Source organism: Meles meles, chromosome 5 (assembly GCF_922984935.1).
Source record: "Meles meles chromosome 5, mMelMel3.1 paternal haplotype, whole genome shotgun sequence".
Taxonomy (NCBI): domain Eukaryota; kingdom Metazoa; phylum Chordata; class Mammalia; order Carnivora; family Mustelidae; genus Meles; species Meles meles.
The window spans coordinates 144,029,262-144,044,475 of record NC_060070.1 but is presented as its reverse complement, the minus strand read 5'-3'; the positions used below and the strand labels follow the sequence as shown (position 1 = coordinate 144,044,475).

Here is a 15,214-nt window from a genome sequence, read left to right as displayed (position 1 = left end):
CTTAAGTAGGTCGGATTTAGGGACCCTTTTTCTGGTTTGCCTCACTGAACGCCTCTGCCTCTTGGTGTAGGACTCCCAGTGACCCCGCAGGGGGCAGCAGAGGATAAGAAGAAGCGGGTGGGAGTCCCAGGCGGCCCGAGAACCGCACTGAAGGGTCTGCTGGCCGCTCTGCCATCGCCAACAATGAGCTGCGGTCCTTGGGTCCATCTCAAAACGTTGTCAGAGCAGAGGCAAGTTACAAGAAAGTCACGGCTCAGTGAAATCAATCTGGAAAGCATCTCGGGAAGGCAATATCTTAGAGCACAGACTTTATCTCCATCCATGCAGCAGCCGCCAGCCACATGTGGAAACCGAGCGTTTCACGTGGGGTCTGTCTGAATTAGGATGTGCTGTGAGTGTAAAACACACACTCGATTTTACTTAGTACGAAAAAACGGCCGTGAAATTTTGTTAATAATCTTTATAGCGGTTACATCTCTAAATGATATCATTTGGGGTATTTGGATGTTAAATAAAATATGCATCAAATTAATTCCACTAGTTTCTCTTTTACTTTTTAAAAGGTGGTTCTTGGGGGGCGCCTGGGTGGTTCAGTGGGTTAAGGCCTCTGCCTTTGGCTCAGGTCATGATCTCAGGGTCCTGGGATCAAGCCCCGCATCAGGCTCTCCGCTCAGCAGGGAGCCTGCTTTCTCCTCTCTCTCTCTCTGCCTGCCTCTCTGCCTACTTGTGATCTCTGTCTGTCAAATAAATAAATAAAATCTTTAAAAAAAATAAAAGGTGGTTCCTGGAAATTTTAATAATATATATGTGGCTCTCATATTTCTTTCTTTCTTTTTTTTTTTTTTTTTTTTTTTGGACAGAGCGAGAACAAGTGGGGAGGGGCAGAGGGAGACAGAGATTCTTTTTTTTTTTTTTTAATTTTTAGAAACATATAATGCATTTTTATCCCCAGGGGTACAGGTCTGTGAATCACCAGGTTTACACACTTCACAGCACTCACCATAGCACATACCCTCCCCAATGGCCATAACCCCACCCCCCTCTCCCGACCCCCCTCCCCTCAGCAACCCTCAGTTTGTTTTGTGAGATTAAGAGTCACTTATGGTTTGTCTCCCTCCCAATCCCATCTTGTTTCATTTATTCTTTTCCTACCCCCCAAACCCCCCACGTTGCATCTCCACGTCCTCATAACAGGGAGATCATATGATAGTTGTCTTTCTCCGATTGACTTATTTCACTAAGCATGATACCCTCTAGTTCCATCCACGTCGGGAGACAGAGATTCTTAAGGAGGCTGCTATGCCTAGCAGGAGCCTGACACAGGGCTCGATTTCAAAATGATTTCATGACCCTGGGATCAATGACCTGAGCCAAAATCTAGTGTCGGACACTAAACCGACTGAGTCACCCAGGGGCCCCTCTGCCATTTCTATTACGTAACACTACCTCTAAAAATTTTGTATTTTTGGCATCCTGAATGTATTTCTTCACTTCCTTTGGTTTGTTTTTGCTTTTGTAAGTACACTGCACCCCCAGCACGGGGCCGGAACTCAGGACTCTGAGATTAAGAGTTGCATGCTCTACTGACTGAGCCAGCCAGGCTCCCCCTGAATCTATATATATATTTTTTATTTTTTAATCTATTTTTAAAAGATTTTATTTATCAGAGGAAGAGAGCGAGTGAGAGAGTGCACAAGCAGGGGGAGCAGCAGACAAAGGGAGAAACAGGATCCCTACGAGCAGGGAGCCCAATCCCAGAGCCCTGGGATCATGACCTGAGCCAAAGGCAGCCCTTTAGGCGACTGAGCCCCCCCAAGGGCCCCCTGAATGTTTTTCTTGACTCAAAGATTACTTCAGGAAGTAATTTCTATTTGATGTGATTTTAGTTACATTAAAGCTCCCTTCAGGGGCCTCAAAGGGGATACAAATCCCGTTTTCTCAGAAGTCTAGCAAATAAGAGGATGAAGGTGATAATATAAAATATGATGATTTAAAATGAAGGGAAGTGATCTGGTATGTGGTCTTATAAAAACAACGTCCATGTAAGGCATTGTGGGGAGGGATGGGGGGGGGGGACTGGAGAAATGAGAAGCTGTAGCATCACAATGGATTCCTGAGGGAGCTCACGTTATCTCCTGTTTGCACACCTTCAGGCATATGGTACCGGGTCTCTGTTTTCAGCCTTGCCTGAAGCGGGAGGAACCCAGCCTGGTGCTGACTGGAAGGGACTGCAGTGCGCGGTTTTCAAACTTAGCCGCACATTACAATCACCCGGGGAGCCTTAACGAATTCCAGCTGCCCAGACCGCACTCTGCACCAACGACACCTCCAGACGAGGCCCAGGAATTCACCACGTGCCGAGTTTACCAAGGCTGAGAACCTCTGGGATAGAGACGAGGGTGGCCTCTGCGAACAGCCCAGCTTCAAATCCCAGCCCAGTCACTTCCTGGCCAGGTGACCCCCGGCCAGATACTTAGCGCTGTGAACTCTACACCAGAAAAGGGGTGAGGGAAATAATAAGCCCTTTATAGGATTGTCCTGAGCTCCAAGTAAGCTAATGCATGTCAACCACCTGAAAGAAGGCAGGCACGGGTTATGAAGTGCTGTATAGCCCTTATGATCGCCAGCGTTCTCATTTCATCTTCCTCCGGCTGCCTTTCCCAGCCATGGCTCCCCCATCGGACACTCATTCACCCAGACCGTGTCTTCTATGGTCCTTTATCATGGCTTTGTTCATCCGCGAATTCATTTTTTTTTTAAAGATTTTATGTATTTATTGGACAGAGATCACAAGGAGGCAGAGAGGCAGGCAGAGAGAGGAGGAAGCAGGCTCCCTGCTGAGCAGAGAGCCCTATGCGGGGCTCGATCCCCTGACCCTGGGATCATGACCTGAGCCAAAAGCAGAGGCTTTAACCCACTGAGCCCCCCAGGTGCCCCTACACGAATTCATTTTTACAATTATTCACGAAGCAGCTACTTGACTACAGGTGTGATGAAGGCAACAGGCACACCTGCCTCACCCCCTCGGTTTTCCCCTCACGGGTCTGCGTTTCCCAGTCAGATCCCAAGGGTCATGAGCTGTGAGACCGCTCTTTGTGCCTGGCGCGCCCTAGCACTCAGCGTCCAGCACCCAGCGCACAGCGCCACGGGCTGGAGACGGCAGGGGACCACAGCTGGAACACGGTGTTCTAGCTCCTGCTCTGCCACGTACAGCCTGGGTTAATCGGGAGCAAGCTCCTCGAGCTCCTCCGACAGCTGCGCTTGCTCGCGCGTCCACTGGAGATGCCCCGCCCACACGGTCGCGAAGTCGCGTGGATACAGCCCGGGCCCTCCCGCGTCCGTACCGCGCGCGCCCACCAGGGGTCAGCAGACCGCGCCGCCCGGCGGCTGCGCGCTGGACCCGAGACGTCAGCACCGGCGCCCCGCCCCGTGACCGTGACCGAGCGCGGCGCGCGGACTCGTCCGGCCGGCGGACTGGCGGCGCCCGGGAAAGGCCGGCGGCGGGGAAAAGCCGGCGGCCGCGCGATGGGGGCCGAGGCGTCGGGGAGCGGGCCGGCGCTGCAGGAGCTCGTGCGCGAGGCCGAGATCAGCCTGCTCGAATGCAAGGTGTGCTTTGAGAGGTTCGGCCACCGCCAGCAGCGGCGCCCGCGCAACCTGCCCTGCGGCCACGTGGTGTGCCTGGCCTGCGTGGCCGCCCTGGCGCACCCGCGGACGCTGGCCCTCGAGTGCCCCTTCTGCCGCCGGGCTTGCCGGGGCTGCGACACCAGCGACTGCCTGCCGGTGCTTCACCTCCTGGAGCTCCTGGGCTCGACGCTCCGCCCGGGCCCCGCTGCCCCCCGCGCCGTGCCCTGCACCCCCGGGGCCCTCACCTGCCACCGCGCTTTCGGAGGCTGGGGGACCCTGGTCAACCCCACGGGCCTGGCGCTGTGTCCCAAGACAGGGCGGGTCGTGGTGGTGCACGACGGCAGGAGGCGGGTCAAGATCTTTGACTCCGGGGGAGGGTGTGCTCACCAGTTTGGAGAGAAGGGGGAGGCTGCCCAGGACGTTAGGTACCCGCTCGATGTCACCGTCACCAACGACTGCCACGTGGTTGTCACCGACGCCGGCGACCGTTCTATCAAAGTGTTTGATTTCTTTGGCCAGATCAAGCTCGTCATTGCAGGCCAGTTCTCCTTACCTTGGGGCGTGGAGACCACCCCTCAGAACGGGGTCATGGTGACTGATGCGGAGGCAGGCTCGCTGCACCTGCTGGAATTCAACTTCCCCGAAGGGGTCCTCCAGAAAACAGAGAGGTTGCAAGGTCATCTGTGCAGTCCCCGCGGGGTGGCCGTGTCTTGGCTCACCGGGGCCATTGCTGTCCTAGAGCACTCTTTGGGTCTGGGGAGCGCAGTAGGCAGCACCACGGTGAAGGTGTTCAGCCCGACCATGCAGCTGATCAGCCAGGTGGATAGCTTTGGGCTGAGCCTGTTTTTCCCCTCCAGAATAACTGTCTCGGCGGTGACCTTTGATCACCAGGGGAATGTGATTGTTGCTGATACTTCTGGTCAGGCCGTCCTATGCTTAGGAAAACCTGAGGAATTTCCAGTCCTGAAGCCCATCATCACCCATGGTCTTTCCCATCCGGTGGCACTGACCTTCACCAAGGAGAATGCTCTTCTCGTGCTGGACAGTGCAGCCCATTCTATAAAAGTCTACAAAGCGGACTGGGGGTAAAGTGGTGCGGTGGGGACTCTGGGGTCTGCAGGCACAAACCCTGGAATGCCACTAATGAATTGTTTAACCTTGGATCGGTTAATGTCATCTCTCCAACAGGGATCATTCTAACTGCCTGGCAAGCTTACAAACGTGGAGGTAATTATTAAAGAATAATAAAGAAATAAATCTACCGTTCATTGAGTATGTGCTTCCTGTGCTGGGAAATTTGCAAATATTCGCTTGTGTATTCTTACAGCTGTATGCAGGGAGGTAATGTCTGTTATTAATCCATTTTAGAGATGAGGAAAACAGAGACCCAGAGAGTTCAAGTGACGTTCCCAAGGTCACATTTATTTACTGTGACAGTCACGATGGGAACTCAACTCAGATTCCCCAACCCCCTTGCTCTTAAATAACATAACAGATATGGGGGGAAAATGTGACTGTATATTGTACAGGTAGTTGTTTCCTTTGGTTGGATGTGCAGAGAAAGGAGACTTTCTAGAGAGTTCGAGAGACAAACAGGGTTGTGTGATGGGCTTGAGTCATTCAGCTGGCAGCTTCTTGAATGGTGCCTGAGATAGAGGAACTGTGGATTCCGAGTTACTTGACTAAGGAAGACAGGTGAGCTGCCTTTGGAAAAGGTAAACGTGTCTGTTAGGACCTGTGTCTCCTCTCCTACAGGCACTCAGGAAATATTAGTTGGTTGGTGCAGCAAGGCCTGTGTGGGGGTAAGTTTGGAAACACTGCAGACCACGCCATATTTGCACCTGGTGGGAGAGGCCTGGAAGGCGGTCCTGCCACCTGGGCACATTCCTAGAGGGAGAAGTCTCCACAGCCAGCTCTGGACAGGATCTGTCTGTCTGCCTCTACATAATCAGTGGCGACCTGAGCTCTCTTGTGCACTTTTTCTCTGCGCCCCTTAGCTTGTTCCCATTGTACACCACGTTCTCAGTGACCAGTTCCCTTGAGGCTAAGCCAGCGTTCAGAGCCCTGGGAAAGCCGTGACTTCTTCCTGAATTGAAATAAAGTTTTGACCAAGAAAAGGCCTTAACGTTGCAGTCGGTTGAGCGAGAAGGGCGAAATTTCAGGTGAGGTGGCCGGTTCATTATAAACTGTGTGTTTTCGGCGAGTATCAACAGCTCAGAGTTTAGGGCTGCTGGGATAGTACCAAACCACGGGGACCTCAGAAGCTGCAGCAAAATAAATTTTTTCTCAGGGGGAAAATACTGGTTTTGAGAGGTAAGAGTTTGCTTTAGGAAATAGCTGATTTTTTTTTTTTTTAATCAATAGGTTTCTATTGTACAAGCAAGTTTGATAGATACAAGGGAGGAACTGGAGAGAGCCCCCAAATTCGGAGTAGGCTGTGTTCCAGAAGGTTACGTTTGTCCTCCGGTCCGTGCCAGTCCTCAAAAGCCCGTTGTCCTTTCAGTGCTTCCCTCATGTCCCGCTAAGGTTGCAGGGACCCTGGACCCCCCAACTTGTAAACGTGTTCCACATAGGGATTCCGGGACGACCCTGTTCCCTGACCCTTAGGGGTCATCTTTACGTCAGTGACCTCACAGGTATTCTCTGCTGTGTAGCAAGAAAAGCTGCCTCGGGCAGAGGCAGGGGTTCAGGCTTGGTCATTTGCAAGTGGGACAAGTGACCTTTAAGAAGTCTCCCTGGGGAACAATGACATTGTAATGGCCCCAGCGTCAGCCATTCAAGGGACTGTCTCCTATCTGCAGTTACCAACGGCATCATCTTTGACTAGAGAGCTGTGGAGACAGGAGGAGAATTTGCAGTGTGTAGCGTGGTGTGTGGCCCAGGTCCGGCTTGTTACCGTGTCATGACCCAGCCGGAAGGATGGGGTATGAGTCCTTGAGAGATGCGAGAGCGAATCAGAGAGATGAGAGTGAGTGGCCTCCCTTACGACCTCCAGCTGGGGGGGAGCAGGCTCGGGAGTGGGGAGGACGGGATACGCAGCTGAAAGACACAGCAGCTCCTCCTGGAATGGTGTCATGAAGGAGCAGGGCTTCCCGGGGACAACACGAAGCTTCTGATGCTGGTCTCTGAGCGGCCTCGGCTCAGGGGACAGATGCTGAATTCCTCTTCTGGTCTGCGTTCTTTAAAGCCAGCTGGTTGAAGGGCTTGCAGACATGCCCAGCCCACTCCAGGCTGTGAGCAACGGGAGGGTCTGAGCGAGGCAGGAGCAGCCGATTGCAGCGAAGGTGATGGAGGAGAGCTGGGTGACCCTCCCGCCACTGGAGACCAAAGAACACGACCGGGAGTAACTGTAGATCAAACAGTCTCTTCCTGACGGTCCCCCTCGGCGGCGTGGCGTGCCTTAGGCCGGCACTACCCCCCCTCCATGCAGCACCTGGTGAGTCCCTAAAAGCAAGTGCAGACACTCTGGCTCTGGGCTCAGCAGTTCTGGTATCTTCCATCTGTTCCAGTTTTGCCCAATTCCTGATCCGTGAATCCTCCCGTGTTTGACCTTGTTCCGCCCTCTGACTCGCCAGCTGGACTGGTTTCCTCAGTCTTTTTCCTTGGTATTTTCTTTCTTGCTTTTTTTTTTTTTAAGATTTTATTTATTTATTTGACAGAGAGAGAGAGCACAAGTAGACAGAGAGGCAGGCAGAGAGGGGGGGAGGAAGCAGGCTCCCCACCGAGCAGAGAGCCCGATGTGGGGCTCGATCCCAGGACCCTGAGATCATGACCTGAGCCAAAGGCAGAGGCTTTAATCCACTGAGCCACTCAGGAGCCCTCCTTGGTATTTTGTAAAGACTTCAGGTCCAGATTCACGAACCTCCAGCAAGTCCTCACTCTGGATCCCAGAACCCAGGCCATCGCCATAGCACTAGAGCCTTATCTAGACCTTCCCTTGCTCCGCACTGGGCGGGGTCTGCACCCATTTAGCGAAGGAGGCATCTTTCTGTTGAAGAAGCAGTACTCCATAGGCCTCTGAAAACTGAGGAGAACACACTGGTGAGTGCAGATTTAGGCATCCTGACCCCTGCCCCCGGAAGGAGAAGAGCACGTAGGGCGTCAGCGCTCCACTAATAGTGACATGCCACAGTGGTGTCTCACGGTGACTAGGGAGAGGAACTCTTCTCTTGAAGAATATGCAGAAAATACGAGAGCGAGACTGCCAAGACCCACAACTACCGTCCTGAAGCTAACCTTTGCAACAGAAAGTGCCCAACAAAAGTCACACTGCGGGTTTGATTCGTTTGAAGAAAACTGAGCTCGAACCTCCCGATTTGGATGCCAGGAGTAGGAAAGGGTTTCTGAGGGGGCCACACTCTCCTCAACGCCCCCACCCCTGACACGGGCAGGGCCTGAGACCACGGGTACACACGCGGAGCCCCACAAACCATGAGTCTAAATATTTCAGTTACCAATGGAGCCAAATCCGGCAAATAAAATACATCCAATCCTCCTCCTTTGACAAAGGTAAATATAAATGATTAAGACACACTTTCATTACAGTCTGGGGAGCCAGGTTCCGTTTTAGAATACTTGGATGGGGTTTATGCTCAATCTTAGAGTGTCGCATTTTAAAGAAAGATCATGATAAGCTGGAGGATGTTTAAAAGGTCTGAAGAAGGGGCTTTGGCTGGCTCGGGAGAGCATGTGACTCTTGATCTCAGGGTTGTGAGTTCGAGTCTCACATTGGGTGTAAAGATTACCAAAATAAATAAATAAACTGTAAAAAATAAAAGTTCTGGGGTGCCTGGGTGGCTCAGTGGGTTAAAGCCTCTGCCTCCGGTGCAGGTCATGATCCCAGAGTCCTGGGATCGAGTCCTGCATCGGGCTCTCTGCTTCAGCAGGGAGCCTGCTTCCTCCTCTCTCTCTCTCTGCCTGCCTCTCTGCCTACTTGTGATCTCTGTCTGTCAAATAAATAAATAAAATCTTAAAAAAAATAAAAAATAAAAAATAAAAGTTCTGAGGAAGAATCTAAACAGCATTTTTTTGTCAGCCTCTAACAGCTAGAACGTAATCCATGAGGCAAAGATGTTTGTGTTGTTCCCAGTGGAATCTCTCCTACCCAGAGTGCTGCCTGATATGTGGTAAGCATTGAAAAATACTCATTGAATTAATATATTTTATCCCAAGGAGTTTTTCTAGACTGGGTATTCCTTTCACCAAGAAAAGGGAAGTTCTGTCAGTAGCTGGGTAGTTTGGGGAAGTCGATCCAGAATTAAAGCCATGTGTGGTGAGTTTGCCGAGTAACCTGTAGAGAGTCACAAAGCCTATGGTGACATTGCGGTAGCCTTGGTCGGGATTGGGTGGAGAAGTTCATGTTCTCAGGTGCCACATTTCCAATCTCACCGAGCACCCGGGACTTTGAGGGATGGGATTCCCTGAGTCACATCTTCTGTGGCATCCTGCAGGACAGAGACAGCCGCAGCGTGCTGGTTCACCGACATCCTGCAGTGGTATCAACCCCTGAGGGAGGAGAGGAACTGAAAGTGCTTCTCCCCCCCTCACCTGCTGGTGGGCTTGGACCATTGCAGAAGTCATCTCAGGGTGAAGCTGGCTAATAATCCGTAAAGAGGATTCTAGCTTCCGGAGCCCCTCACACAGCTTGGGCTGCCCAACCACGGACGTTTGGTGACTGACTGACTGCAAATGGTGATGGACGGCTTACCCATGACGGTAGCTGAAGAGCAGCGCATATCCTCCCACAGAAACACTGACATAAGAGGGGGGCTAATCTCCTGACAGAGGAATGGGGTCAAATCAGCCAGTGGTTTAACTAACCATGTCTTCAAAGTAGTTACGACAAAAATCTGAAGTCCCGTATAGAATGACCATGTGAAATTATGCACCAAACCATTGCATTTTAGGACTAGAAAAAAAGCTTTGGAATGATTCCAGTGACGCCCAAGGGCCACTGAGTCATGAACGGGCTGGTTTACATCACACAAGTCATTAAGGGTAGACCCAGGACTAGAAACTGGATCTTTCCTGAGTCCATATTGACTCTTCTCAAAGGTCAAGGGCTAGGGCTACCCACATGCACAGACAGACAGACTTATGTGCATGTAGGCCCTGGTACTAGCTCTCCTACTTTTTTTTTTTTTAAAGATTTTATTTATTTATTTGACAGACAGAGATCACAAGTAGGCAGAGAGGCAGGCAGAGAGAGAGGAGGAAGCAGGCTCCCTGCGGAGCAGAGAGCCCGATGTGGGGCTCAATCCCAGGACCCTGAGACTATGACCTGAGCTGAAGGCAGAGGCTTTAACCCACTGAACCACCCCACTGGTAAAGTTCTTATTTTCTTTACAAATAGAACCATTTATCCCAAGTTTCCTTTTTTTTTTTTTTAAGATTTTATTTATATGTATGTGAGAGAGAGAGAGAGAGGGAGAATGAGCAGGGGAAGGAACAGAGACAGAGGGAGAAGCAGATTCCCCGCCGAGTAGGAAGCCTGACTCGGGGCTTGATCCCGGGACTCTGAGATCACAACCCAAGCTGAGGGCAGACACCCAACTGACTGAGCCATCCAGGCACCCTGTCCCAAATTTCCTTAAGTTGGCTTATATTTATATTTATTTTTTCTTAGATTTTATTTATTTGAGAGAGAGAGAGAGACAGAAATAGCAACAGAGAACACAAGTGGAGAGGAGGGAGCCAGATGCAGGGCTTGATCCCAGGACCCTGAGATCAAGACTGGAGCCAAAGGCTAGATGCCTAACTGACTGAGCCACCCAGGCGCCCCTGTTTCTTTCTCAAATAGCACCCAGGTTTGCATGCATGCTGACCCAAGAAAACACCATGGTATTTCCAAATTACCAATGAGACCAGGACCCGGAGGCCAGTCTCTTTATCATTGCACACGTAGGCCCCTGAGTCCGGAGTCATGAGGCTTTGCCCCAAAGGCACCACATAGCTTCATTGTGTCTCATGGTCACCAAATATTTCATGATCCTCGTTACAGAAAGGACCCCTTGGTTCCAAGGCGGCGTGATGAAGAAACTGAGACGTGCCTAACATTTTCGTAACACTTGGAAATTGCTCCACAAAGCTGATCATTTCTTTGACCCTCACAGCATCTCTGAGGTAGACGGGGCAGGTCTTGTCCGGGTGACTTGACCAATCCAGAAATAAAGAAGCAGAATCGTACAGAGATGGCATCCTTTCATGATTACACCACCAGATCCTGTCGTGTTGGGGTGTCCGAGTTGCTGGGGAGCAAGTGTTTTCTCTAAATCTCCCTCCGGTGAGTCTCTGTGAAGCCAGGATGGGGTCCCACTGCTCTAGAGAAGAAACGCGCCGCAGTCATCCCTTGGTGGGCGCCCTCCTTCTGTTGACATGGGTTTGTGTCGCTCCAGGTGATGCTCTTTGGTAGGAATTGCTGCCACCCTCCTGAGTTTCAGAGCTCCAGACTCTGCCGTGGACGGGTCCCGTGGATTCCTGAGAGCCCCACCATCCGCCCCACGTGGCCTTGGTCTGCCGTGCAGAGGCCTGTTTCCATGGCAAGACTGAGAGCTCTGACCGGGTCCTAGGAGGACGGCGCTAAGTGAAGGAAGTCGAGTTCTGGTGTTTCCCTGTTTCACCCATTTGTGAAAGAAAAACGAAATGTGCTTGTGAATTTTAGAAATCAGGGAATGTGATGGTTTAGCTACCTGGCCCACGGTGCCCTGGGGCTCTCTGATCTGACATGGAATGTCCTACAGGGCTTCCCTCTTAAGTGAGGGAGGAACTTCCAAAGTCAAGTGCTGAGGGGCTGCTGCATGGCCTATGAAACACGGGGACCCAATATTCTCTTCCATTTCTCCCTCCTGCCGGCGCCCTTTTCTTGGCGCTCACCACTGCCCCGCCAGTTGTGGAAGTAACATACATCCTAGTAGACTTGGAAAACACAAATGAGCATGAAGATATCTAATCACTTCCAATTAGAGAAAACCACTGGTACCATGTTTGAACTGGGTGACTCATCGCTGTGGAATGGGTATTCCTGGAAATCACTTCATAGATCCTGATTTTGCAAAAACGGTGAATGTGTCATGTAAATTGCAGGCTCTTCTGCAAAGCACGTTTAAGTGGCATTTAGCAGAAGTTCAGTTTTGGAGCTCCCAAAACACGGGAAGCAAACGCACCACAATAGAGGGAGAGAGAAGGGTACTCACCAAATATTCCGTCTGCCCTCACCGTTTCCCAGCCTCTGTGGTTCGGGTGTGGCCATGCGACTGGCCCTAGCTGTGAGTGGAACCCAGAGTGAAGCCGTATAATCTCTGTGAACTGAGAACGAGGGAAAAGTAAAGATACAGGAATGCATCCAGGGAAAGCAGGGGTCTCAAGGTTCCTAATCAAAGTATCATAGTTTACAGAGGTAAAATACTTAGATTTTATACAAATTTAAGTAGGCTCCAACTCAGCTCCTGGTCTTTTCAATCGTATCAAAATTTGCATTATCACCGGGAAAGTTTAGGTTAGCATATGTTTTCAGGATTTTTAATTTTATTTTATTTTGCCAGTTGCGAGGGTAACTTGGCCCCACTGCTCAACAAGGGAGAAGAGCTGCTATAACTATGTGAAATCCGCGGGGCTGGGGGCTGCGTGGTGCTCCGTGGAGTTGCACGGTGATGCATGTTAGAACTGCAAGAGTGGGGGCGCCTGGGTGGCTCAGTGGGTTAAAACCTCTGCTTTCGAATCAGGTCACGATCCCAGGGTCCTGGGTCCGAGCCCTGCATCCTGGGATCGAGCCCCGCATCGGGCTCTCGGCTCAGCAGGGAGCCTGCTTCCCTCTCTCTCTCTGCCTGCCTCTCTGCCTACTTGTGATCTGTCTGTCAAATAGGTAAGTAAAATCTTAAAAAAAAAGAAAGAAAAAGAATTGCGTCGTGCTCCAATTTCTTCGCATCAGCAAGTTCTGCATTCTGATGAGCAAAGACCTCCAAAACGGGCTTCAGCCGCATGGCCTTTCTCCCCAAACAGACAAGGCCCTGCAATTTATTTCCATTTCCAAACTGCTGGTTGATGTATCTGGGCGCACTGTGAAACTGATGAAACCAGGGCCCCATTGCGTTACATTTTGGACAACCACAAGGTTGCCCCCCTCCTGGTAGATGGACCCTGAAGTATAAATTTGAAAACCAATAATTTTTCTTTTCTGATAAGGCAGTAAGAAATTCTTCGTATGAACGAACCAAATTTGCTAGGAGCACTGTATGTACAGGTACACGTGAGGATATCCAAAGGCGTCTCGATCGGGCATGACGCTTATCAGCTCTTTGAGTCATGTCCTCGGCAGGCTCTGGTACCGGGCTCGGATCGGCTTCATGAAAGAGGTTGGGAAATGTTCTTTCCTCCTTTATTTTCTGAAAGGATTCATATAATACTGATGTTATTTCTTCTTAAATGTTTGGTATCTGGTGGCCAGGGAAATTTCTTGGTGTTTGTGAGTGTGTCTGGAGATTAGAGTTGTTTTCTCTGGGAAGATTGACCAGTTAGAGTTTACTCAACCATACAGGAAAAGAAAGTCTATAAAAAAAAAAAAAAGTTTTAGGGGCGCCTGGGTGGCTCAGTCAGTTAAGCGTCTGCCTTTGGCTCAGGTCATGATCCTGGGGTCCTGGGATCAAGCCTAACATTGGGGTCCCTACTAAGCGGGGAGTGTGCTTCTCCCTCTCCCTCTGCCCCTCCCCACTGTTCCTGTGCTTTCTCTCTCTCTCTCTCTCTCAGATAAATAAATAAAATCTTTAAGGTAAAAAAAAAGAAAGAAAGAAAAACATAGATTTTAAAAATATATAAAAACACAAAACTTTTCAATTTTTTGATTTTTCTTTTTTGGCAAGAATTTACTCCGTAAATATTTCCCATGTGCTCACTCCATGTTAAGCAAGGTGCTAAGCGGTGAGGACATAAAGACGCGGTGGGGATATAAAGACACGCTCAGGCACTAAGCGTCTGGTGCGGAGAAGGGGAAGCTCCTCAGGAGAATGCAGCACGGAATGGTTGATGCTTTGGAAGGGATAACCCCAGGCGGCTACAGCAGACAAGGCATGTTGCGAGAGAAGACACTGCCCTAGAATTCCAGACTGATCAATGTCCTAAATACCGCTTGCTTCATCCAAAACCCATGAAGAGGAAACAGTTGGTTTTAAGCCTGCCCTGATTCTCTGTGTTGCCAGTATTGGGATCTACCCTCTGAGTCTCTAGGATTAGTACGAAAAAGAGAAAATGACAGGTGTGTCAGAGCATCTGAGGGCATTTACTGATATTTGCCCATTTCGCTAAACACTGCAGTACTAAATTTATTAATATCTACTTGGGTCCCTTATCTAAAGTGCCCTTAACTCTTAACTGTAGAGCACAAACTGCAGAGCTATGAAGGACAGATGGTTACCGGAGGGGAAGCGGATGGGGTATGGGTTTTAAAAAAGAAAATAAAGTGCCCTTTTGAACACAGCTTATTTACCTTGCAATAAAGTACTCTCTACAGTGTTTTATAACCCTCTCCCGCAGGTAGTCCTTTCCCATCACCATGGCAACCACAGATCCTCCGGGGAGGGAGAGTGAAATTGACGCAAGTACTTCCCCAGTTCAGAAGTGCCTGTTGCAGGAGTCCTCCTAGCTCGTGCTGTGCTCGGGGCGTCTCTTGATGTCTGGCACCTGCCAGCAGACACCGTGGAATCGGAACCTTGCTGGACACCTTGGCATGGAGGGAATTTCTTGAGCCCTTCCCTTTACCGAGCCTCAGCAGCTCAGGGGACATAGCTCTGCACACCAGCCAAGGGAACGAGGAGAGGAAAAATATTCAAGATAAAGAGATTTCAAGGGGCGCCTGGGTGGCTCAGTGGATTAGGCCTCTGCCTTCAGCTCGGGTCATGATCTCAGGGTCCTGGGATCGAGCCCCGCATCGGGCTCTCCACTTGGAGGAGAGCCTGCTTCCCCCACCTCTCTGCCAGCTTGTGATCTCTCTCTCTCTGTCAAATAAATAAATAAAATCTTAAAAAAAGAGAGAGATTTCAAGGTTTCACCTGGTACCTCTGATCGGAAGCCGTGTGTTAAAAGAGGTCAGAGGTCAGAAACGTGGATTAATTTTGAAGAACAACATAGGAGAAACATGGAGCCCGACAGTAGTTCTGACTCCTGGCACCCGTCACTTGGCGAGGAAATCCAGAATAGCTTCTCCCACTCCAGTGGAAACCATTCTTCAATCATGTGTTGATGGGATATTTCACAACTGAGTTAAGAAGTATCCTTTGCCAGGCTGTATGTGAAAGTGTCCATAAGATCCTATCTTTGTTGCGAACCAGCCAAATGATATATGATTAATATTTAGCAACATCCTTTCATGTAATCACCATCAAAGAAAGGCTTCCTGTCAGGATATGACCTTCGCTTGGGTTCCATGATCTCTCTGCCAGTCAGCCTAACTCATTACCATCTCTCTCCTGGGGAGAGGGGGCTCCCACTCCGGCGGCTCTCCTGCTGGCCCAGTCTGAAGCTGGCTCCTGCTCCAGCAGGAACTGTATAAGAAGCCCCCAGCTAAAGGTTTCCCTTTCTGGTGCCTAAGGTCTGCTATCCA

At 50.4% G+C, this 15,214-nt stretch overlaps 2 protein-coding genes and 1 long non-coding RNA gene across 3 annotated transcripts in view; 2 read left to right on the top strand and 1 right to left on the bottom strand.

The window, feature by feature from the left end:
• The window catches only part of KDM1B (lysine demethylase 1B), a 97,470-nt gene extending 93,491 nt beyond the window's left edge, over positions 1 to 3,979 (bottom strand). The window contains exon 1 of the mRNA XM_046005457.1: positions 3,870 to 3,979. The gene's annotated coding sequence lies outside the window, so the exon portion shown is untranslated. The remainder of the gene's footprint in view (positions 1 to 3,869) is intronic.
• NHLRC1 (NHL repeat containing E3 ubiquitin protein ligase 1) lies at positions 3,458 to 4,886 on the top strand. Its single transcript, XM_046005458.1, has one exon. It carries the CDS (start codon positions 3,526 to 3,528, stop codon positions 4,711 to 4,713), a length of 1,188 nt encoding a protein of 395 aa, XP_045861414.1. The 5' UTR covers positions 3,458 to 3,525; the 3' UTR covers positions 4,714 to 4,886.
• Positions 4,887 to 7,367: 2,481 nt separating this feature from the next.
• LOC123941291 lies at positions 7,368 to 14,886 on the top strand. The gene is made up of 4 exons (XR_006818254.1): positions 7,368 to 8,133; positions 8,660 to 8,750; positions 12,805 to 12,974; positions 14,149 to 14,886. It is a non-coding gene; the product is annotated as an uncharacterized LOC123941291 (long non-coding RNA).
• The last annotated feature ends 328 nt before the right edge of the window (positions 14,887 to 15,214 follow it).

What these genes read in the sequence shown, in the direction of transcription:
- NHLRC1 (XM_046005458.1), top strand. Translation starts at nt 3,526, where the DNA reads ATGGGGGCCGAGGCGTCGGGGAGCGGGCCGGCGCTGCAGGAGCTCGTG.